The 24602-nt window shown below is 51.0% G+C and overlaps 1 protein-coding gene across 1 annotated transcript; it reads right to left on the bottom strand.

Annotated features, from left to right (window-relative positions):
* Positions 1-9352: 9352 nt before the first annotated feature.
* Positions 9353-24571, bottom strand: BRAP (BRCA1 associated protein). Its single transcript, XM_029961209.1, has 12 exons — positions 24182-24571; positions 23970-24129; positions 22798-22999; positions 21846-22035; positions 20295-20408; positions 19716-19864; positions 17728-17803; positions 16863-17001; positions 16316-16425; positions 14706-14795; positions 12752-12855; positions 9353-11605 (listed from the first exon to the last, which is right to left on the bottom strand). Exons 1-12 carry the CDS (start codon positions 24569-24571, stop codon positions 11245-11247), a joined length of 2085 nt encoding a protein of 694 aa, XP_029817069.1. The 3' UTR covers positions 9353-11244.
* Between the last annotated feature and the right edge of the window lie 31 nt (positions 24572-24602).

The raw sequence follows: 24602 nt of genomic DNA, 5'->3' as shown, positions 1-24602 counted from the left end.
CGCATCGTTCAAAAGAAACCAGGCGGCGAGAGACAACGAAATGGAGGAAAAATGGCCGAGCCCTCGCGGGCTGTGAAAGGCCGGGGGAGAAGCCAGGCCCTGCAGAGCGGCCCCTGCCCTGAGCCGCAGAGATCCCGAGCCGCCACCACTAAACACATCCCACCGCCGTCAAACACAGCCCTGCTCCGGGAGGACGGCAAGATGGGGCCGAAGGGATGGCTGCTTCCCGTGCAGTGCCCCTCCATCTTACAGGTTCTGGAGCAGAGAGGGCTTCCCCGAATGTTAAAAGACATTAAAATTTGCATTGCACTGACAGATTAAATATTTGAGATGCTCCGTGTTACCTGTCCACCATCACCAGGCTCCCTGCAGGAATCCACAGTGCAGCAGCTGTGTGTGGAACCTGAGAGTGGTAATTTCACCAACTCATCCCAATACACAAAAATAAAGCCTGGCCTGTCGTATTAAAAACCAAATTATGCACGTACAGGATTAGTAAGAGCAGATGCAACTTGAAAACCAAGAGCTAAATTGATTTATAGCCATGGTTACTCAAAATGCTCCGAGTTTAATCTATTCATAGAAATGCTCTAGAAATCCCACAGGATTCCAATGGAATAAAAAGGAGCAGTGCTCTTAGGCAGGCATTATTTATACACCTTGCTCCTAAAGCAACAGCTTTGCCGTGCACTTGGAAGAGTTGTGGGTGGCACACAATGGGGAAAAGATAACAAATATTGAACAGCTTTCTTAAATTAGCATTTTCCCTACAATTTTGACTGTTAAACTGATTGTTTTATTTTACCTCACAGGCCCAAGGAACCTTGTGGTTAACACATTATGAGCTGAATGACAGATACTACCCAAAAGGGGCTCAGCATGAAAAATTTTCCCATTGAAAATACTCTTAAACAGAGCCAGTGATTTAAGGAAACTACATTTTTCAGTCATTTTAGTGAACTCACAAGACACTTTGCTACTTCACAGCCACAAAACCAAGGGAGAAGGACACTGAGGATTTCTGCAGCCCAAGAGTTTAGGAGACACCAACACTTGCAGAGCCAAAGGCAGCTTGTGCTACCACTGACTGGCAGAAATTTTGGGACCATTCACTGTAAAAACAGAAGTCTGATTCACTGCATATGATGGGATAAGTAACTTTACCTAAGAGCAGCTAAGAAAAGACCTTCCTATATATATATGTGTATATATATATATGTAAAATCCACTAGCATAAAAAACACTTAACCAATATAAGACAATACATAACAATATAAGACTAATATATCACCATAACAATATATAACAATATAAGAAAGATATACAGCTGTTAGGGAGTGCCCAAGGGGGCTACAAAGATGCTGAAGGGTCTGGAGGGGCCCTGAACAGGCTCCCTAGGGAATGGTCACTGCCCCAAGGCTGCCAGAGCTCAGGGAGTGTTTGGACAACACTCTCAGAGACAGGATGGGATTGTTGGAGTGTCCTGGGCAGGACCATGAGTTGGACTGGATGTGTCTTTTGGGTCCCTTCCAACTCAGGATATTCCATGTTTCTATCAACCAACCTCCTTAGGGTACTGTTTATAAATTCTTCCACAGCTTTCGTGGACCTCAAGCAAGGAGCACTCCCTAATTCCTGCCACACTGGGAGAAACGCAGCAGGAATGGAACTTGAAGAGCCAAGATTACTTGCACTCAGTGTGTTTCATCAGTTTTCATTTGAAAAGAAAGTTACCAACAGAAAGCAGGAGGAAGTGTGATAAGAGATTGGTTGTAACACATCCAGGTCACTTCATGTTAGGTTTTTTTTTTTTTTAAAGGACATTACTTCAATGCTTTTTCAGCCAAGAATGTTTACAGCTCCCAGCAATTAGCAACTATTTATGAGGCTAAAGGTTTAAAGGTTAAGAACCATTAAAGCACCTGCAGTGGTTTGAAGAGGCAGCCATGCTGTGGGGTCCTGCTGGCAAAGAGGGAGCCCTTGATATTCAAAAAACACAGGAATAGGTTCCACAGGCAGGGATGGTTTCTAAGACGTGATACAAACATACTAATGTACATTTTAGGGTGCCATTATGTGCTGGGAAAGCAGGATATGAACTGGTGTTCACTCTGCAGTAATGACTCAAGTGCAGTTGCAGTTTGACTTGTTTTCTCCTTCAATGTCGTCTTTGTTTTGTTAAGCTCTGTTTGGCTTTCATTGTGCCCTCCCTTTGCTGTTTGTTGAGCATCTTCATAAAAAAACCCACCTTAAAAGTAAATATAGAAGTGAACATTTAAAATAATAGCTCCAGCAGGAAGGACCACCAGAGAACCTGCAGGTTGGTTTCCAGTGGCAGAGGGATTCTCCAGTGACCACCAGCATGGACAGTGCTCTTCACTTTCCTGTGCTGAGCACATGTACAGGGAATCACCCAAATTTCCCATGTAATGGGATTTTACTGCTGTTAGGGCACACAATTTCCTTTACTTCTCCCTGCATACCATTCCCAATATTCTGTATTTATTATTTTATGCTGGGCTCTATCAATTTCTCACCTTTTTTTTGCTCTTCCCTACCATTACAGCTGATATTTTGGTTGTCAGTGATGTAACAAAGAACAGCCAACAGTGGATATGATGGTCTGGCTGTAGAAATATTCAGGATGCAATCACCTGCTCTGTGGTCAAAAAAGAAAAGCAACAATTCCTAATGGAGAATCATGTCCTATTTTGCCTTTCCTGTCCGTAATCCAGGTTTTTCCAAGAATCCAGTTTCCATTCAGATCTGTGACTACGTGTGCAGGCTGAATTTGCATAGGCAGATGAATGAGCCTGATAAAATCATTACTGAGCAGGAAGTGCTACGTGATGTAACATTTCCTTGATCTAACCTGCTCTTGGGTCTTGTGCTCCCTTCCTTGAGCTACCCAGGGTGATCCTCAACAGCACCAGCGAGACAAAACATGCCTGGATACAAAGGGACAGCAGCACAGGGATTTATTTGGAGCGAAATCAGCTGCTGGAGAAGCTCAGAGAACTGAGCATTTCTACACACGTGTTTTCCCTTCCCCGCACACTCTGTTCTTTAGTCCCATCACCCCGACCCTCCTTTTGCAGAATTAAGCTTTGTGAACAGTGCTGTGAGCACAGGGATCTCCAAACACTTGGAAGGATATTAGGAGAACAAATCAGGTGCTCTGACACACGAAGCACTTCCCAGAGAGATGTGATGTAGCTCGTCAGCAAAGCTGCCCTGAGTTTAACTGATGACACACCAGTGGTCAAACCAGGATTGGTGCAGACAAGACCACGAGCAAAACCAAAGCACGAACCCCAAACCAACGAGGTGAGACGACTGCTGCCACCTCTGCCTTTCCTCCCCCCCACACCAACCTCTGTGTAGGGTCTTCTCATTGCCTGCAGCACCCACCAAATTCACAGCTCAGCTCCAGGCAGAGCCCAGCTCCCATCAGATACAGTTTTGGACCCACAGTTGTGGTTTTACTGCTATTTCCTCCCAGTTCTCAGCCCTGCAGTATCTTCCTCCAGATCAGTGCTGCCAGGGCATGGATGTCCCTGCTGAACCATGTGTGCCAGCTGCTTCTCCTGCAACCAACAGGAGATGAAGGAAAATGCTTATGTCCATCCCTAATGTCCATGGAGCTCAAGAGAGAAGTGCAGAAGTGCCAGAGCTTATTTCAGCTATAACCAACTCTTTAGGGACCCTTGCTCTTAATTTCCTCAGAACACTGGACAAGGGCAATTCTTTCCTGGAGCAGCAAAGCTCCAGGATCTGTGTGACAAAGCCGTGGGTTCAGAGGGATTGTTTGGTGACAGAGCTGCAAACTGGGAGACACCAACTGTGCCCAGCAAAACGCCAGGAAATCGTCACCCAAGCCCTTTACTCTTTTAGATTTCACATTTTTAGAAAAGGGAGGGGGGAACTCAGCCTGCTAAGCAGCAGCAGCAGCAGCACACAAAGCAATCGTTATGCCAAGATTTAGCTCTCAAATCCCTCAAGATCTGGTGCTCACAGAGCATAAACAACCTTTGCCTCCCAGCCTGGCCGAGCGGTACCTCCGCGTTTCTCAGCACAGCTCCACAGCCCCTCCAATACCCATCCTCTCCCAGCCCTGTGCTGAGGCAGGCGTGCCAACAAGAAAACCAGTTGCCATGGCATTTTTTCCCCCTACAGACAGATGTCCATTAAAAACCAAGTCAGTCTCAGGTTTGCTTCACAGAGCAGCTTTCAGTTATTATTACCAGCCCGCGAGGAATTTCCACTGTGCCCCTTCACCTCAGATGTTTCAATGCACTGCAGTATTAATCCCTGGGGATTAGAAGGGAACTACTTCAGAGCAGGCACAGGTACATTCAAAGGACAAATTTAGGATTACGATCTTGGTTTATGTTTTTGGCAGATGACAACCACATGACTGTGTTTGGAAAGGGTTGAATTTGTTACCTCTGGTGCTCTTTCTCCTGTTCACTAAGACCGTGCACAAATCATCAGGCAAATTGGGAATGAGACGTGAAACTTTTCCCCTCCTCCAACACATCACAGCTGGGGCTCAGATCTGGGATTTTGGCTTTAGGAGGAACCCACCTGTCTCAGGCAGAGCATCATCAGAGACTCCATCCATGGAGAAAGAGAAGCCCAGGCAGCTTCAGTGAGCAGGGCCAAGCACTTCCATGTGGCTCAAGGAGTGATATCTTCTGCCTTGGTCACAAGGCCACATTTTTATTTAGTATTGGAAAAAGGGATTAAGGGGTTCCATACTCCCCCCTAGCCCATTCTGGGGGCCCAGGGCTCGTGAGAGGTGTTCCTTGGGAAAAGCAGGAGAGATTCCTACTGCAGTGTTGGCAGTGCATCACCAGTGTCTCTGCAGGGCCCATTTGCAGGGGACAGTCAGGTATTTTTATTGGGACTCCAACAACACTAAATATGTGAGAACTGGACACTGAAATGTGACCGTGCAGTGAAATGAGTTTTCCTTGCTAAAGCAATCCTGAGTCATGTCCAGGGAGGGATCTCCCCTCTCGTATTTGGGTCTAAACCTGGCAGGGCTCCTACAGCATTCCCTGTTCAGGCTGTGGCACTTAGGAGAAGTGGACCTTCCACGTGGGAGCTGACATTCTGGAGCCATCATTGCAGCTCAGTCTGCATCCAGGCTGGCTCACAGTGAGTTTTCCACAGGAGCCTGGATCTTCAAAGGATCCAAGTGCCACTGTTCCAGCTGCAGGAATGACAGCTCCTTGTGGCTCTGTAAAACAGCGGGGTCTGAGCACGTTCCCAGCTGTGAGGTCCCAAGGCAATGCTCCCTCCCAGCCCCACACTCACCCCCCAAGGCACTGGGATTTCTCCTCTTGCTTACAGCAAGTGCAGCTGCAAAAATGATCAAAACCATCTAATCCTCTTATAACTGCTCCTGCAGTCAGACTCCGATGCTGCAGAGGAAAGTGCCGTGACTGCTGCATTCCCACACGGCTCCACAGAAACCTCGGCTTTGACACCACTGCTCACTTCTCCACGTTGATTTTTTGGAAGGAAGAGAAGATGTTTGGCTCCTTGTGATGAAGCTGAGAGTGTTTTTCAGGAAGGGGTGGAGGCCAGGAGCTCCCAGGGCTGCGCTCTGCTCTTGGTGCTCCTTCACTGAGCAGGCAGGATCCAGCTGGGATTCCTTCCTCACCAGAAGCCAGAGCACATCTGAAAGCTGCCAAGGAGAATTGCTTGAAAAAAGTCCTCTTTGCTCCTTGTGCAAGCCCTGCACTTGCAGAGGGAAGCTCTTGGCCCAGCTGTGCTTGGACAGGACCATCTGGCTTCTCCTCGGTCAGTGTGGGGCCGTTGGCTGCAGCAGTGTCCCTGTGTCCATGGATAACTCCAGCTCACCCATCCCACTCGGCTCCTCCAGCCCTCACAGAAGCTTTTCCAAGTGAGACTCCACACAGACCATGGATTCAAGCGAGCAGCACTAGGAGTTTCTCCAGCCTACGTTAATTCTGCTTGCACTGAGATAACCAGTTGTGTAGAGGGATTGTTCTGGGAGATCTGGTCACATTTTAGGTGCTAAACAGATTTATTGTGGGTTTAGTTTAGTTTTACAGAGCTCAGGCATGGAGACTGTGGAGTTGCCTTGTAACCTCACTCATGCCTGTAGGTGGGGGTCTCCCCCCACCCCAAAGAGGAGCCCCCCAAGGTGGGTTTCCCTCACATGCTTAAACCCCTCTGCTGTACACGGGAGGAGGCTCCTCTTCCCAAAGAGTGTCACACATCCATGGAGACTCATAAACATTAGTCACATATAAAGAGTCACGAGGGCAGAGGGACACTGGGAGGCAGAGGCACTTAGATCAGTGTCAAAACCATCATCTTTGCAGCCAGAAACCCAATTATGTCCCACACTGACATTGTCCTCCAAAGCCATTGCCACCACATAGAGACACTGAAAACGGGCAAGAAAACAGCTCATTGCAGCCTCCATCCAGGAAAATTCTCCTGAAAGGCACAGAGACAGCCTGGCTGCTGGCTCTGGGGTTTGGGAAGGTTCCTGCACACCCCCAGCACAAACAGGACCTTCACAGCCCAACTCCAGCACCTCTGAGAGCACAATCACCCAAGGAACGTGCCAGACCCTGCACCAGAGACCAGCACAGCCTGGGGATCTCAGGCTGGGAATAAGGCATGTGCTTGATTCAGCTCATCCTCACCCCTGCCCTGGGGCCCACAAACCCAGAGAACCTCTACAACCACAAAATCAGCACATCATCAAACCTGCAAAGACCAAAATTTCAGTTTTCTGGTGAGCTCACACGCCTCTGCTCAGAGCACAGCTCCCACCAGCAAGCAGCAAAGCTTTCCATGGTTTCCCAGCCTCTGCACAGCTCAGGAAAACCTCCCCAAAGAACCCCCACCTGCTCCAGCTCCAGCAAAGGCAGCAACCCCCCCAGGTGCAGCAGCTTAATAGGAGCTGTTGGCCCTGAAGAAGGTTCAACAGGGCCCAGTTTCCTGGTGGGGAAGTAAACATTGCTCTCTCTGAGGTGTTTGATGTTTTTAACCAGCTTGGGATGGAAGAAGTTTGACTCTCCAGCTCCCTGGGAGAAGGTGGAAGGAAACCATGTGAGTGTCTTGAGGTTTGTTGTCTAACTCAATTAACCAATTACTTCCAGGTCAAGAAGGGGCAAAGCTATAACTGCTGCTTGCTGCTATAAATAATGTTTGCTCATGGGTGGTGCAGGAGCAGGAAGCTGGAGGTGTGGGGCTTTAGCTTGGAGTGAAAGCAAATATCACCAATTGCTTCCTGCTCCAGGCAAACCTGTCCCTGTTTTTTTTTCTTTTTCCCCTCAAAGGCTGGAGAGAACCAGAGCACAGAGCTGGCTCCTGCCTTGGGAAATATGTGCAGGAATTCAGGCTGGGGAATCAACACATAAATGTCCCTCCTGTGCTGCAAAACTCCCCCCAAACACCCCTGGCTGTACTAGTGTGGGACCTGCTGGATAAATCTGCCTTTAAAACACAATTATTAGACCAAAATGCCCCTTTACATAAAAAAAAAGGGGGAGGAGGCCATGGAGAAATGGCTGTGAATTTCTCAGAGCTCAAACGAGAACAGACAAGTCGGTTGGTGCAGAGCAAGGCAGGAATTTTCCAGCGGCCTTAGGGAGTTGGGCTCTGGTGAAAAGGTAAAGGGAGCAGAGAGCAGGTGGTGGGACAGCAGTGTGGCCCCTTGGAGGGGCCTGGGCTGGCTGTGGCCCAGGGAGTGTGGCTGTGGGTGCTCCAGCTGCTCAGACAGATGGGCACCTGTGGATCTGTGCCTGGAGGTGACTCCACGTCTGATCTGCTCAAGGTTTTTCTTGGGCACAAACCAGGGATGTCACCTCACCCAGCACCTTGGCTCCTCAGGGAGCAGAACCAGTGGCATCAAGGGGGTTCATTTGCATTAAGAGACAGTTTCTTCCCAAGGGGCAAAAAATGCTCGAGTCCCTGGCACCACGTGAAACACAGCAGTGTCAGATGTCTCACCCCAAACTGTGGCACCCGCCAATCTGGTGGGAACATTCCTGAGGGAAGAGTGACAGCTGAGCCCTGGCTCACCCCAAGCTGCCCTAAACTTCCCTTCCAGCAGGGGAGCACATCCCTCTGTCCCTGCTGTCCCCTGTCACCCCCTGGAGCCGCCTCTCCCCAGTGTTGGCTTGGGAACAGCTGCCAGAGTGAATCATCTCAGCATCCTCAGGACTCTGCCAGGGCTGTGACCCTGCTCTATCTGTGCTTCTCCCTGGCCCCTTTAAACCCCACAGCCTTTCCTGCAGCCCCTGCCAACCTCCCCTCTGGCAGGTGGGTGCTCTCCCCACAGAGGTGGCAGTGGAGGCTCCTGGTCCCTGTCCTGCCCCTGTACACAGTCAGTCACTTTGCTGTCCTGCTCCCTCTGTTCCAGGGAATCAGGGACCTTCTGCAGAGGGAACTGGAGGATCCAGTGCAGTTCACAGCAGCCCTTTGGGGAGACCAAGTCCCTCATTTCTCGCTCCTGCTGGAGCACCCCCTGTCCATTCCTGCCACAGAGCCCACGTGGCACATGCCCAGGCAGGTTGTGTCCTACAGCTCTGTGATCCCACTCCCACCCAAGGCAGCACCAGCACAGACAGCAAAAACCCTCTGCTGCTCCTCGGGGGAAATGTGTTTCTTTCATGATTTAAGAATAAAAGGGTCTATTTTAAGGGGTTTAACCATAGCAGCAGCTTGGCCAGTCTCAGCTGTCCAGCGCTTGGGAGTTTTGTGCTGCTGCAGCCTCTTGCGGTGGTGACACTGAGTCACCAGAGCTGACCTGCTCTTCCAGTTGCAGATGCCAAAACTTGCCCACAGGCTGCAGTCCTGAGTGCCAACACTTTTTCCAGACACTTGGGTGTCCGGATGATGGGTAAGGAAGAGTCATGGAATGGCCTTCACTGGGAGTTTTCCCTTCACCACAAGCCCCACTTTCTCGTGGGAAGTCTCACAGGAGCAGGAGCCTGGGGGAGCCCATTGATCTGCAGCAGTGACTAAACACCCAGACAGACACTGCAGGTTGTCCTGTCACCTGGGATGACTGTAGGAGAAGCTGGCAGGGACTCGAGGACTGAGAGTAATTTGGTTTAACACAAAGTATTCAACAATTCTTGCTTTTTCTGCATGAGCTGCCCAGGGATAATTGCCCTGCCTTATCTGCTCAGATCAGCTCAGCTGAGCCCAACTTCCCCAGCCCAAAGATGACACAGAGCTTGTTTGGACAGCTTTGCCTTCGAGTTAAAAACCAGAAGACTTCAAAAATAACAAGTTGCATGTTCTGTTGTCCTCCGTGCCTTCTCCTCCCTCCCCTTCCAGTCAAACACACACAAAGAACTGCACACTGGTTTAATTTTCCATCAAATTTTTTGAAAAGGAATTCCAAGATACAGTACAGCATCTTAGTGTTCTACACAAAGCAAGCCTTCAGCAAAAGGTCAGAGGATCTTAATGGTGTAAAAATATATCTTAAATAAAATAGTTTCTCTAGGAGAGCAAGCCGTGCTGTACATCTCTCGGTCCTTAGAGTCATTTACAGAAGGCAGAGGCCTGGTTGTACAATCCACACACGGAAAAGTGAGTGTACATTCATGCTACAAAGTTAGAAAAGGTCCAAATTCCAGGTGGTTGGGGCAGATCTCCAGACCCAAGCAGTGGATGCCATGACTGCACTAACACGTGCCCCAAATTTCCAGTGACGGTCCACTCTTCCAGTCCATCCAGTCAGGAAGTGGACTGTAATGACCCGCCTTTCCCAAGTCATTCCACTGATTGTAACTCATCCCTTTCAACTGGCCAAAAAAGGAACCACCTCCAGCAATAAAGGACTGGCTGTTTCATGGGTCTAGGCTGGAGCTGGTCAGCCAGCCAGCGTCCCAGACTAAGATCATGATTGTTCCAACGGACAGGGATCATCCTATGGGCTGGAAAGACAACTGTGGGACTCCCCTGCCATCTCTAACAACAGATCAGCCTTTAAACGCTCCCATTCTGAGCACAACAACCACCAGGACAGTCACTTCTCCAGCCAGGGGAAAACTGCCCACCCCAGAGCATCCAATCTGAGAATCTAAGTGAAAACCAACGAAAAACCAAAGCAAAAGAGGTTTGTCCACAAATTCCCCTTACAGGACCTGCCTACCTTCGGGGCAAGTGACATGGGAGTTCTGCCAGCTGAGATTTTGGACAGTGCCACGTTTTGGAGCAGGATCAGAGGAACTGGGAACAGCAGCTGCAGCTCACAGCAAGGGTCCAGTGGTGGGCAGCACATCCAGCTCTCCCACAGACCTGGCCTGGCAGCTACAGGAATGTGGGAAGAGAGTCTGTAAAAGGCTGAGCTCATCCCTCTCCTCACCTGGTTTTGAGGGTAACAGCTCTGGAGCTCGTACCAGCATCCCCAGTGCAGCTCAGTGAGGACTGGAGGAGGACTGGAATGCTAGGAGCATGTTCCCATCTTCACAGATGACTCTATTTTATTTGTAGAAATACCTATAAAATAATATTAAATAGCGTCCAGAACACAAAACTTCCACCCTTTCTGCCCCAAATGCAGCACAGCAAGCACTGGCCTCTCAAAGGCCACCTGTAAAATGAAGAAAGAGATCAGAGCAGAGTCCCTTAAAGCATTTAATTTCCCAGATCACGAGCCTTTAGGACTCACCTGGTTTCTTACACCACTAAGATGGTTTATTTTCCACACCTCACTCCTTTTTATTTCCAAACTACAGTTCTACTCCTGCACTAGCAGTTCTGCAGTGCCAGGACTGCACATACAAAAAGGAGATGTATATAGTCTAATTTACACTGTTTATTAAATAATTTCTTAATTGAGAATACTTTTAATCCAGGAGAAGAACTGGAGAAGCCTTACACACTGGGCTGAGCCTACTCTACAGCATCCCTGCAGGGAATGGGATGTTTGACATGGACACACCCTCCACCCCAAAACCTTCTCCAAGGAAGTCAAATGCATGACAGGAGGGGCTCTGAAAAGGTAGGAAGGCAAAATGGTCATCAAGATCTGCCTAAAAACAGCTAAATAGTGCAGTGAAATGCTTTTAAATACCACAGACACCTCCACTGACTGGCAGCCAGTTTTATGAGCAGCTCTGAAGACAATTTCTAGCTGAGCTTTAGTGGGCTGGGCATTCCCAGCCGGAGTCCCGAGGTGAGCCAGGCCTGCGCCGGCACGGCCAGTTCCAGGGCGGGAGCAGAGCATTCCTAGGCTCATTTGCCCCTCTTGCCACGGCCTCTCCTGGAGGAAGGTTTGCCTGTGCCTGCCGTGGAGGAGCTGGCAGAAGATGCCACTGCGATGTTGATCTGTCCCTCCTGGATCTCCTGCCGGGTCTCGGCTGGGAGGTGGTTGATCTTCTGTTGTGTCTCCAGGTAGAACATGACATCCCGCAGCTGCTCCTGGATCTCAGAGATCTGCAGGTCCTTCTGCTCACAGGTCTCCTTTAACACTCTCTCCTCCTCCTTCAGTTTGTTCTGCAGCAAGGCCTGGTTTGCTCTCAAGCACTTGTTCAGCTCCTGCTCCTCCTTCAGCTCGTTGGAAAGCTTTGCCACTTTGTTGTTCAGCTGGGAACACCTTGCAGGGAGAAGCACAAGTCAGGACAGCAGCACTCCCAGGCCAAACCCCACTGCGGCCTTTGTACTGGGCAACTGCCCCCAGCCCCCTGAGACCACCTGCAATTTGGTTTTCTGGCAAAGATGGGCAAGGGGAGGCAATGCAAGACTCTGACATGCCCCCAGGATTTTCTGTGCAGCACCAGTGTGTTACCTGTACATGGAACAGGATGCTGTGAGGCAGAATTCCTTCCTTAACTGCATAACTCAGGAGTTATCCCTTCTCTTGGGAGTCAGGCAATTCCACCTCATGACAAATGCCAACAGTGAGATGTTTGGGAGATGGGACTAACCTTGAGCACACACCTGCAGCTTTTGGAACAGGTCCCAAAAAGGGCACAGAGATTACACAGGACCCTGAGAGAGCTGAAGGCAGTCAGGGACCCCCAGACACTGGCTCCTCCACACTCCAAGACCCTGAAGATGCCACTTCACTTGGAAGCGAGATGCTCCCAAAGGGATATCAGTAGCCTCGTGATTCACAGACTTCCTGCTCCCAACAACTCACTGCTTTTACCCTGGAAGTTAGCTGGCATCATACAGCAACCCCTTCCCACCCAGCAAGGTGAGCTGCACTGACCCACCTCCCTGGCCTGGGCTCCCTGCTCCAGCCAGGGCTGCTGGACAGGTTGGGAGGAACAGGGCACACAGTCCCACCCAGTCTGCTGGAGCACGTGGATCCCAGTCCCTGTGCTTAATGTCTTTCCCCTGGGCAATTCCCAAGATCTCCATTTTCCTCTGTGCTGGGTGGTGCCTCTGCTGAGCTGCCTCTCATCCCTTTGAATGCATCTGCCAATGGCAGGACAGGCTGGCATTTACCTCAGAGCAGGGGGAGGAATGATCCCTGGAGCAGGGAGAGGAAAGATCCCTGAGTGCTAAACATGCAGAGTGTGTAAAAGGAGCTGAGAACCCCAAAGCTGCTCACCAAAGAGGCACTTCCCCTTTGGGAACACCTACAGAAATGAGAGCTTTTTTTAAAGCAAGCCATGTTCTCAGTATTCCAGCTTAAACAGCTCAGAATTGCCCAGGAATAGCAGGATTCCTTTTTGGATGTCAGTGTGCAGCACTTTAATGGCTGCATGGAACTGAACCTGGCAGCGGTACCCACTTCCTCTCCACAGACTGCTTTTCTTTGAGCAAGTCATTGAGCCGCTGTTCCAGACTGTCACACTTCTCAATGGTCTCTTTAAATTTGGTCTTCATGTTGTTAATCTGTAAAAACAAACACAGGCATTTCAACCAGCTCAAAGTCCGCTGCACTTTCGTCAGGACACTCAGTTTTCTGGAGTGGTTTCCAGACTTCGGCCCGTTCCTCTCCCCAGGTAAGGGAAGCTCTGAGTCCAGGCTTTGTTCTGCTGGAGCCCCCCGTGTCACCCTCGTAGCACAGACAAGGAGCCACGTTGCCGTGGAAGCTGCTCACACAGAGCAGCAACTCGGGCTGAGAGCTGTGCCAGGATCACACAAAAGCTGCAGCAGATCCTTAACTTCTCCCTGCCTGCAGCAGTCATTCCTTCAGCCATTCTCTCCTGTTTCTGGCTCCAGCGGCAAACTCACATTTCCATTTCCACCTTAAGGTGTTACAAGGCTGGGTTTTTGCTCATTTTAAACCAAACCTCAAGGAAGTGTGGTCAAAGTGTGAAGATGAACAGGCTCCCCTGCTCAGCACTGACTCAGCAGTGCTGTCATAAGGCAGTGACCCACTGACACCAATATCTTACTCATGCAAAACACAAACACAAACACTCCTTCCTCGGCTTCCTCTTCCTCTGCTGCCCCACTCCAGGCGCTGCTGTGGGAGAAAGCCAAGCTCTCCTTCTCCAAGTGCAGCACTGAGTGTGTCAAACCCCCAGCATGAGACTTACAGGGGATTTAGAGTCAGGAATGCTTGACTCCCCCATATCAGTGTCTACAGCACGCTCTGGTGTGGTGGAGGCAGGAATTTAAAGGAAAAATGCTTTCCTGAAGGAGCAATGTGGACACATCTCAGTGTCAGCACACATGGTGCTGTCACTGGTGCCACAGTGGATGCAGAGCAGGTTTTAAGCCTTCCAGCCCTAATCAGGGAATGTTTGTGCAGCTGATGGGTAATTTGGGGAAGTAGCCTGAGCACTGATAATGGAATACACTGCATGGTGGCACCAATCCAGACAAGACTTACACGGAGCAAGTGCCATGAATAACATTGTTGGGATCTTTAAATGTGAAAGCACATTTGGGGAATGGATCACAGTCATTTCACTTTGAATTTCTTTGTGGATCATGTTTCTTGGTCCTGTGCAAGATTATTTTTGATATATATTTTCCTTCTATAAGGTTCTCCTTGAGATTCCTGGGACTGTTCTTTAGGACAAGGTCAGTGACCACTATTTCAATGGTCACAATTTCTACGTTTATTTCACTGCAGGTACTAAATGGTTAATTAGAAGTCGTGTGGAAAGTTAAGGACTCAGTTCTAAATCCTGAATCACTTTAAACCTACTTCAAAGGATCTATGTAGAGTGAAAAAGCAGTAAAATATCCTCCCTGGATTTTTGCCGGTGACATTTTGAAGCAGTCCTGCCTCCAGGATGCTTTATAGGAGGAGACTGAACTTTTCCCAAAGGGTGAGGAGGAGAGAGAGGGGATCAAAAAGAAAGGGCAAATCAATATGCATTTGGAGCAGAGAGACAGCTCCCACCTCCTGCAGCCGAGCAAATTAAAGTCATATTGTCTCTGCTACACCAACCTTCCCCGGAGAGCCGTGTCAGGGAGACGGATGGCACCGGCAGCCCGGGATCCTGCAGCACCACGGGCTGCCCTCCCCTCTGCTGCAGTTTCCCCAGCAGCACATTTAAATCACCCTTCAATCTCGGTGCAATCTACCTGCTTCTGCACCACTGAGCAGCAAATTGCTGGATGTGAGCAGCCAGAGAAGGGACAGACACATCCCGGAGCCAATTTTCCCAGCTGGGAGCGGAACAGGCTGCACGAGGCCACGTCACACACCACGGACCCACCAGCTCCTTCTCTCTCCCATTTCCCAGTGTCCAGGGCCCTGCACACTTGCCCAGGGCAGAGCTCACCTCTTCAGCCGTGTCCTTCTCTATCCGGACAATCTTGTTTTCCCAATAGATCCGCTGGGATTCCAGCTGGCTCGTCAGCAAATAGGAATACTACAAACACAGGAGAGACACAGAGTGGTCAGGGGGGCTGTGCTGATCAGGGAGCCAGAGGGCTCCAAAATCCAAATCAATTGAATCAGATGAAACTGAGCAGAGAGAAGGTTCTGGACACACATCCCAACTGCACCTCCATCTGACATGTCTCACCAGTTTCATTTTGCAATCAAATCACTTGGTTTTTGAAATCAAGAAAAGCCTTCAGAGCACGAGGATCAAGTGAAAGTTCTGCTGAGCTGAACCCAACAAGAACTTTTGAAAGAGGAGACAGCTTGTTTTCGTGGGAGTAGCAATCTCTACAAGAAAATGAAGCTTCACTCATCCCTGTCATGAGAGTCTGAGATCCCAAAGGCTGAGGGGCAGAGTTCCCATTCACAGCCCCAAATCCAAGGCAGAAGGGTCAATGCACATGCCCAGCTTCCCTGTAAAAAGGTCTCTGGGAAAGCACCCTCAGCTCTGTGTAACTATTCACAATTCTCTAAATGGATGGCCCATTCCAATGTCATTTGGCATCTGAATGAGGATAGATGCCTTCCATCCCATCTCTTCTCTGCTGGTTCTGCAAATGAGTTATGAGAAGGCTGGAAAACCTGATCATTTCTTATCATCAAGCTAATAAGCACCAAATTAGCCATTCACTGCAGAATTAAACATGCACAAAGCCTTGATCACTCTCAGTAATTTCTGAGTGCCAACATACACTGCCAAATTCATTCTCTCTCAAATATTTAGATCTCGCAGGACAGAGAGATCTTACATGCTTTAAGCAACAACCTCCCAGAAGAAAGGGTTAAAATTAGCTGGTTTAGCATCTGAGTGTTAGTCAGAAAATTCACGGAAAAGCAACCAAATATTTATCTGAGCAATGAGCTGCTCAAGTCTGGTCCCTGTGGGCTGTTCCTCCTCACATCCCCTCGTGTCTAATGCGGCTGAAATGGTGCTGCAGCGTCTGCTCAGTGAAGCAGGGATTTCTCCTTTAGTTAGGAGAGAAGCTGGGCAACAGGTACTGAAAATAAATAAATCATTATCTGTTCGAGAGGAGGGAACAGAACATGGCTGGTGTCAGACAAGCCTGTCAGCTTTGCTGGCCAAGGATTCCCACAGCCTGGTTCAGTTTAGGAGCTAAGCTGCTCTTACTGACAGATCCTGGCTCTGAACCCTGGTCACGGATCCACTGGGAAGGGTCTGGAGGGTGACTCAGACCCATTTCTCCCTCCAGTGACCTGAGTGTTTGCAGCAGCACAGCCAGCTCATCTTCAATCCAGTGACCACAGGACAACACTGCAGCTCACACGGCGCTGCATCAGCTCTGCAGAGCCAGGGAAGGTTTAAAAAAAAAAAAAATAAATAAAAAGGAAGAAAAAAAAGCAGTAAAGCCATTCCTGCTCCTGGCTGGAGATGATTCCCTACAGGCAGGGAGCAGGTCTGCTGTGTAAGCTGATGGGATTGAACCGTGGTCATGTCAGGGTTTGAAACACTTCCCCACACAGAGCCCAACATGTCAAAATATTTACCTCTAATTGTAAGGCATCAATTTTCTCCTCCTGGCACATGTCCCCCTCACACTCGTACTGAACGATCTTCCCGTCAGTTTTACTGGCCACCAGCCGATGGACGTAGTTGTCTGAGGAGAGAAAATCCAAGCACTTGGAGCTGAGGGGCACCCAGGCTGCCCCCAGTCCTGCAGAACAATTAACCCCCCAGGCTCTGCACCAGCACCTCGGGGAGGCACAGAGCCAACCTCACATGGCAGGTTCTTTAGCAGACTTCTCCCAGACACCTCACAGGGTATTTATTCCCACAGCCCATTCCCACACCTCGGGGAAAACGGATGGAAAGGGAGTGACAAATACATTCCAGTCATGTTCTCCCTCCTCCATCTGCTCCAGACCCACTAAAGCTGCTATAAGAGCAGAGATGGATGCTTCCAAAAGACAGGGATTAGTGCAGACACAAACTCCTTCATCTCCAGGCAAACTCTGCCTCAACTCCTCTTCCTAAGAGGTTCCAAGAGCTGTTCCCAAGCCAGGTGACCCTGCAGGAGGGACGGGGAGCTCTCACCTCCAGCGTAGTCCCAGACCCTGTGGTTGGTGAGCTGCATGGCGTAGGTGTGCTGGGTCTCCTCGAAGTGCTTGTAGGCGTGTCGGCTCACGTAGCGCCCGCAGCCGATGTGCCCACAGATCAGACAGATCCACAGGTTCTGCCAACACAGGGAAAGCTCTGTGGGTACAGCACTGTCACCTGGGGCACCTTGGGAAAGTGTGATCCCACCCCGCTGCCCTGCTGGTGCTGTGCAGTCCCTTCCTCAGGGAACCAGCAGGGTTTGCTTTCCCTTTCCTGCTCCTCTGGAAGGCCAAAGAGAAGGGGGTCCTTGCTCACTGGAGACAAGATTTTTTTCATGGGAGTAGCAATAAATCTCTACAAGAAAATGAAGCTTCACCCATCCCTGTTGTGAGAGTCTGAAAATACAAAGGCTGAGGGGGAAACTACCCATTCCCAGCCCAAAATCCAAGGCATTCCAATGGGCCACCCTGCAGGTGCTGGGCACGTTGGTAAATCACCACCTGGATGGAAGAGTGGCCTTGACTAAGGAACGAGGCACCTCAGCAGGCTCAGCAAGGCAAGCTCTGAAGGCACAGACCAGAAGGGCTCACCATGCTCAGGGTCACTTTAGCTCCCTGCTGTCACACCCATCACACATACTCTGATCAGTTGATGTGCTGATCTTTCTAAGAATCAGAATGATTTGTCCAAACAGGAAATCTGTGAGGTAACATCCCTTCCTAGCACTGATTCCAACTCAAAAGGAAAGCTGATACCCCCCTGATTGGTAAAATCAGCCACAGAATTACCCCCCAAAGCAGCCCAAGCAGCTGTGCAGTCAGATCTAGTCTAGATCTCACTCACCATCCACCCACCTACTTACTTCTTGAACTCCACACTCAAAGCACTTGTTCTCTTCCACAGGCTCTGGTGTCTGGCAGTACCTGCAGACAGGGCACCTGGGGGGCAATAAAGCACTGTGATGAGACACAGTTTGCTCCATCCTCATCTTCCAGTAATTAAACAGAGCCAGAGAGCTCCAGGGAATGCCTGGTGCAGCAGGATGCTCCCTGTATCCTCCATCTCAGTTCACATTTACCCACTCAAATTGACCTCCATTCCACACAAGGTCACTGCTATTAGGCTGCTGAGTGACAGAAGCACAAAGAACAGTTCTCCCAAAGCCATTTCACAGGTTCAGCTGGATCTGGCTTAGCTGAAGTCCAACCATAAAGAACATCTGCAAACACAAGCATGTTGTAGCTACACACCGCTGAGGAAGGGTGTTGTAGCTACACACTGCTGAGAACAGTCAAGTGACACTGCAAACACACCTTTGTGCTTAAACAACCCTGAGGAGATGCCTCAGTTCCATCCCAACCCAAGGGTTTTGGTCTTAGCCTTCCCAGGCAGAACACCCCATAACTGTACCTAAAGGTATCAGCAGCAGGCATTCCTTTTGGATCCACCAAAGATTCAAGAGGTCTCTCATCCCTTTTGGAAGTACCTCAGTGCTGCCAGAACACCCAAGAGCAGAAGGAGCCTGTCCAGACCCAGAGCACCAGCAGCTCAGCTCAGCTCAGCTCGGGGCAGCTGAGGCTACATCTGCTGCCAGGACTGTTTATGTATTTTTCATTAGCTGCTGGATAAGCCACAGAACTATTCCAGGGAGGAGACAACTGGATTGCAGTCAGCTTTCTGTACAAATTCAGGCATTTACAGCCTCTGTGGCGCCTGAGCAAGGACAGGGATTTTCCTTTATGGTTCTTCGAGATGGGGAGCGTAAGTTCTGCTTAAATTGTATATTACATGTTTAAGTGCTATTTTGGATCTTGCCCCTGCACTGGCTAAGCTCCATTGCTTCAAATTTAAACTGGATTTTGATTTATGAGCAAAGCAGCCCATCAACTTGCACAGCTACACATCTGATCAATGACACTGGGGTTCTGGTGCTTTGGCTCACGAGTGATGGACAGAGAGCTAAAATCTTCCTCACACTCCATCAGAGAATCCAGCATCAGGGTCCCAGGGACAGAGCAGGTACAGGGAAGATGTGCAGCCTCCTGCTGCAGTAGCTGTGACTGCCTGATGTGCAGGAAACAGTGTCCAGAGGAATGCATAACATGTCCAACTCAGAGCAGCTGACTGGGTGCCAGTCGGGGGCTGAAATCCCCTCCCCAGGGATGGGAGGGCTGGTGGGAGCACAAACAGGGAAGGGTTAAGGCAGCAAGAGGAGCTGCTTTAAGGACAGACTCAGGTCTGACCCGCAGCACTGCCCAGTGCCATGGAGGGTCTCCACATGCAGGGCATGGGCCCCCATCCCTCATCCCACACCCACCTGGAACAACAGCCTGTGTGGAGTTTCCCCTGCCTGATTTACTGAGTGACCTTGTCATCATTCCTTCCTTCCCTGCCTTCCCCTTCCCAGTCCTGTCCCCCTGCACACCTGCTCTTGCCCACCTCCTCCTCCTCCCCTCCCAGCATCCAGGCAGGAGAGAAGCCTGCAGGGCCCCTCACCTCCAGGCAGGTGGGCAGATCCATCTTTTTTAGGGATAACCAAACTGACAAGGCTGAGTGAAGAGGGCTGTGTGTGCACTCAGTGCTGTTTACCCCAGCACTTTTATCCTGTATTTTGAAATAATCAGCATTACTCTACAACTCCCTCCCTGCCTCAGCAGTGAGGCCCCTGGGAATCATTGTTCAATTACTTTTGGCAAGGAGATTCCTCTCTGGGAGTCTCTTAATGGGAAAACAAGAGCATCAGGCCTTGCAGTAATTCCTGCCCCCACTGTGATAAGCACTGCCTTGTCAGCACAAACCCACCACACTCAGAGCAGGGTTTGGGTGTGGGAATGAAGCAAAGCCCCTTACGTGGTGTCCTCCCAGCGCTGCAGACACTGGCTGTGGAAGCTGTGGTTGCACAGCGTGGTCAGGATCCCGTTCACGGACTCGTCCATCCTCTCCAGGCACACGGTGCACTTGGGCAGCTCTGTGAGGTCCATCACGGGCAGGCTGGCCCCCTGCAAGGCAACAACAGACTGCTCAGCACCTGCCAAGCACCAGCAACTAAGCCCAGCTTCTCTCTTGCTGGCACCAGGGATCAGAAACACGACACACAGTGGGTGAAAATTTATTTGACATAAAGTGATCCCCAACATTCAACAGCCCACAGCAGGGTTCCTCTGCACAGCATGGGCTCAGTGAAGGTGCTGCATGTGCCACCAGCCCCACTGTGCTCTGGGGGTTCACTAAATGAAAACACAAGGCAGGTTTAGGTCAGAGACAAGGCATAAAACCCACAGAGTCACCACAAAAACTGTCCCAAGGACACTGGAACGGGAAGCAGGGTTTGGGTTGATGCAGTTGAGCTGTTCTTGCAGTGTTCTGCCCAGTCCAAATCACCCTCTTAAAATCTTCTGAAGTGCAGGGAAAAAACCAGACCAAACTTACATCTTCTGATTTGAAGACTTCAGCCCTTTCCACGTACACCAGCTGGCAAACATCCTCCTCGATGGAGTTGAACTGGCGGCCGTTGCAGGCCATGTAGAAGCTGTCTGCATCAGCCTGGGTACAGAGCAGGGGAAACCAGTTAAAAAGGGAAAACTCACAGCTCACACAACCCAGGAAGAGGAGGAGGAACCTCCTGTATCCTCCTTTCTCCCCTCCCCCAGCCCTGTAACACCAGGGGAGGGATTTCAGCTCCAGGCACTGCATTTTGGCATCATCACTGGAAGACACAAAATGAAGTCCAGGGCAGTGACAGCTATGCTGATATTGGATCATTCAGCAGGAATGAGGGATTTCCCTTCAGCATCTGTTTTGCCCCTTGTCAGCAATTTCAGGGCATTTGTAAAGCAGATTTGGTCTCTGCAAAAATTTAAGAGGGACACGGTGCAGGGCAGTGATGACAGGGAAAGGAGCAACAGTTTAACTGTGGGAAAGAGTCCATTTCACCACCCACAATCCAGGCAAAAGAGGCAGAACCAAACCAAACCCTGTCAAATCCATCATCCCTTTTCACTCAGTAACTCCCCTAACCCTTTCTCAACACAGGATTGGAGGCAATGAGCTGAATGCCACATTCCCAAATTCCTGGTCATTCCAGCCAGCAGCATCAATGCCCTGGAGATTTGTTTTGTCACCTGCAGGCACAGCCATTAGGGGTCAACAGAGCTCCAAGGAATTTCCTCAGAAACAGGAATTTTAGGGTGAATTGAGCACAAGTTTAGGGATTTACAGCATTAGATATTTGCCTGTGTAATTTGGTAGAGCAAGAGACAAAAATAAACTTTGTAACTACTTCAATTAGCACAAAACTCACACAAATATTCCATGTGCACAAGGGGCATGGGAAGCATGTCAGGAAGCATCCACAGATGGGGGAAACATCTCTCAACCCCAAAATATGAAATTAGCATTTGGGAGAAGAGAATGTACAAGTGGAAGGGTCCACACAGGAACTGGAGGGGGGAATTTAAAGCCAGGATTCAGTTCAGGAGACCTGTAAGCAGCAAACAGTGTTATCTGGGTATCAAAGCACCCCTGGGGCTCTCAGTCTGGGGGTGACTGTCCTCTCCACACCAACAGTAGCTGTGAGACCACCCAGCTCCTCAGAAAAGCAGGAAAGGTCTTTCCTAAAACACAGGGAGCCCCAGTGGCTGGGTCCTTTCTGTTCAGCACAGCACAACACAGCACTCTGAATAAGTTGTGAGATAGCAGAGAACTCTGTGTCTGGACTGTTTTTTATAAAATATCCTGCCAAGACAAAGCAAGAACTAAACCAAGAAAAATCACAGCTAGAACATGGCAGGTACTCTCCTCCAGGTGTGGGACTGACCTTAGCAGCCCCAGGAATTCTCAGGGAAGGGGGACAGGGCTGTTTCCCCAGGGGTGAGTGCAATCCTGACTGACATCTGGCCAGTGAAGCCACACAACCCCCCTGAGCAGCAACTGCAGTGACAGCACAGCCACCTCCCCAGCCAAGGGGCTCCCAGCTCTTACCTGTGAGCTGAACTTGATCAGCACCATGTACTGGTTTGGGGTGGAGTCTCTGATGATTTTCATGTGCTCAATCACCTCGTAGAAGGAGGCCACAAACTTCATGAGGTCGTGGCTGGTCATGGTGGCCGGGACGGTGAGGATGCAGAGCATGGCACTGCGCTGCACATCCTCCTTCAGGGAGGTCATCTTGCTGGGGACACAACAGGGACACCTCAGGGGGGGCAGGGCACAGCTGGACACACAGCTGGACACACCATTCCAACTGCTGCAGTCACTACAGGAGCTGTTATCAACCTTAACTCTCTTTTGTAAATGTTGAGAGGGGTTGTGGTGAACACCCAGTGCCCCCACGTGAAACAGGCACAGCCATCCTTCAGCCAAGGATTGAACTGGGCAGCTCCAACAGCAATGGGATTGCCAGGAATGATTGGACATCTGTTTCTCTATAAAGGCAGCTGAAGTTGCCCAGCCCCAGATGCTGGGATCACTGTTCCTAGAACAAGTGAGCAATGTTTGTTACTATTTCCAGTGCCCATTTGGGGGCTCCTGGTGGCTTTCAGGAAGACCTGTAATGGGAGTTCTCACACAATTACAGGGGAATGGTGTGGAATTGTAACCCCTGAAGTACAGGATGAAACCTCCTGCTCCTCAGGCAGCTCCTCAGGCCTGTCACCAAGGCCCTGAGATCATGATTAAATTGTGGGATCCCTCAGGAAGCTGCTTTCAAATGTCATTTTTTTTTGAATCTGTGCTTGTCTTATGCTCTTACAGTCCCCAGCACAGGCTCCCAGCACCCCCAATGTCACCCACAGCTCCGACAGGTCCACCAAGCTCCAACATTAACCTCAGTCACCCTGTGCCCTCCCAGGAGGAGTCACCCTTCCTGTTTATCCCTGTCAGGAGCCCCAGCCTCGGGGTGACAGACTCACCCTTCCCAGGAATCCATCCTTACTTTGTTTTGTACAGGTGCATAATTCCATGGACGATTTCCACCGAAGGGTTCCCGCTGAAGAAGGAGATCTGGTCAGGGAGCTGCTTGGAGGGGGAGTCTGGAGCAGCCTCACGCTCCTTGCTCTGATCCTCCTGTTTGGTTTTGTCCTCAGCAGATGCAGCCTCTGAGGATTTCCTTCCTTCCACGGCAGCTTTTGCTTCATCTTTCACAAACCAAGAGTTTCCTGGTTACTGAGGTGCTGCTGTGCCCTGAGCACAGTCTGTGTTCACACAAATCACAGCCCTGGGGAGCAGCAGGACGAGATTCCCCTCATCCCTGCTGCCCCCCAGGACATTGCAGAGCTACAGACACCTCGTGGGAGCCCCAGAACTGAGCTGGAGGAGGTTTGTCCCGTGCCCAGTGACATCCCAACAGACACCAGTATGAGCACAAAGCAACTGGGACAGGTTTGCTGAGCAAGGGAGGAGTGGGAGCTCCTGCTGTGCACCCTGGATGTGTGTCAGACTTGGTGTTTCCATCCTTAAATCCCTCCCTGCCAGGGAAATTAAACATTTACAGAGCAAATGGTCTCATTGCTACGGACCAGTGATGCTGGGGAGTGAAACACAGGTCAGCTGTGGCACAGCCTGAAAGAAATTAAACCTCTGTGGAGTGAATCAGGGAATATCCTGAGCTGGAGGGGACCCACAGGGATCATCCAGTCCAACTTCTGGTTCTGCCCAGGACACCCCAACAATCCCACCCTGTCCCTCAGAGCGTTGTCCAAACATTCCTGGAGCTCTGGCAGCCTTGGGGCTGTGCCCACTGCCCTGGGGAGCCTGTTCAGTGCCCAACCACCCTCTGGGGGAAGAACCTTTTCCTGAGATCCAACCTGACCCTGCCCTGACACAGCTTCAGCCCTTCCCTGGGTCCTGTTCCTGCTCACACCGAGCAGAGACGGGAGCTGTCCCTCCTGAGGAAGTTGTGGATCGGGATGAGCTCAGTGGGAAGTGTTTGCCTGGAACAACCAGCTCTGCCCCCGCACCCAACGCACATTCTTGAACTCCTCTGCTTGTTTTCCAAACTGCCGGGCCGGCTCCAGACCCGCAAACCCCGCAGCCCTCTCAACACCCGCAGGCCGTGTCAGCAGCGGGGACAGCCCCGGGACAGCCCCAGCCCGCGCCCCTCGGTACCTGCGCGGGGCCGGATGGTCTCGATGATCACGTCGGTCATCTCCCGCCGCCCCAGGTGTTGGTGCAGGATGGCCGCGCGCTCCCCGGGGCCCTTCCCCTGCAGGCAGGCGGGCACGGCGGCGGGGGCCGCGCCGGTGCTCTCCGCTGCATTGTCCGGGACCTGCGGGGACAAAGCCAGCGTTGGGTATGGGCCCGGCGGCGCGAAGCCCCGCGTACGCGCGCGGCGCCCCGGGGGCGCGGGCACGCCACGGCCCGCGCTGTAGGCGAAGCCTTGGGCAGCGGGAGGCCCCGGCCAGCTCCAGGCGGATCGACCCACCAGGGACAACGCTCATGGGCCCGGACGACGCCGCCGCTTCCGCCTCCGCCGCGCCGCTCGCCGCGTTGACGTGCACCGCGCCGTGACGTCCACGCGCTGGGCGCGCCGGCACGCAGAGTGAAGAGCGGGTGCTGCAGCGCCGCGGGGGGTCTCGCGAGAGCGGTATGTTCTTCGCTGAGACGGGGGAGCCCGAGGGGCGGCGGGGATGGGACTGGGGAAAATTCCGGGGAATTTGGGGTGGGAAGAGCTCCGGGAGCATCGAGGCCGACCTGGGACCCAGCACCATCTTGTCCCCAGAGCACTGAGTGCCACGTCCA

The sequence above is a fragment of the Manacus vitellinus genome, unplaced genomic scaffold (assembly GCF_001715985.3).
Source record: "Manacus vitellinus isolate BGI_N305 unplaced genomic scaffold, ASM171598v3 scaffold_31_pilon, whole genome shotgun sequence".
NCBI lineage: Eukaryota > Metazoa > Chordata > Aves > Passeriformes > Pipridae > Manacus > Manacus vitellinus.
The sequence above is the reverse complement of the archived record's forward strand: the minus strand, read 5'-3'. Positions and strand labels throughout refer to the sequence as shown.

Bases quoted from the DNA above. Each gene is read 5' to 3' on its own strand.
- BRAP (XM_029961209.1), bottom strand. From the start codon at position 24,571: ATGGTGCTGGGTCCCAGGTCGGCCTCGATGCTCCCGGAGCTCTTCCCA. The intron at 24,130-24,181 runs GCGGGGCTTCGC...TTGTCCCCGCAG, and splicing joins CCGGGGCGCCGCGCGCGTAC to GTCCCGGACAATGCAGCGGA. The intron at 23,000-23,969 runs GTACCGAGGGGC...GGTTTGTGAAAG, and splicing joins GACCATCCGGCCCCGCGCAG to ATGAAGCAAAAGCTGCCGTG.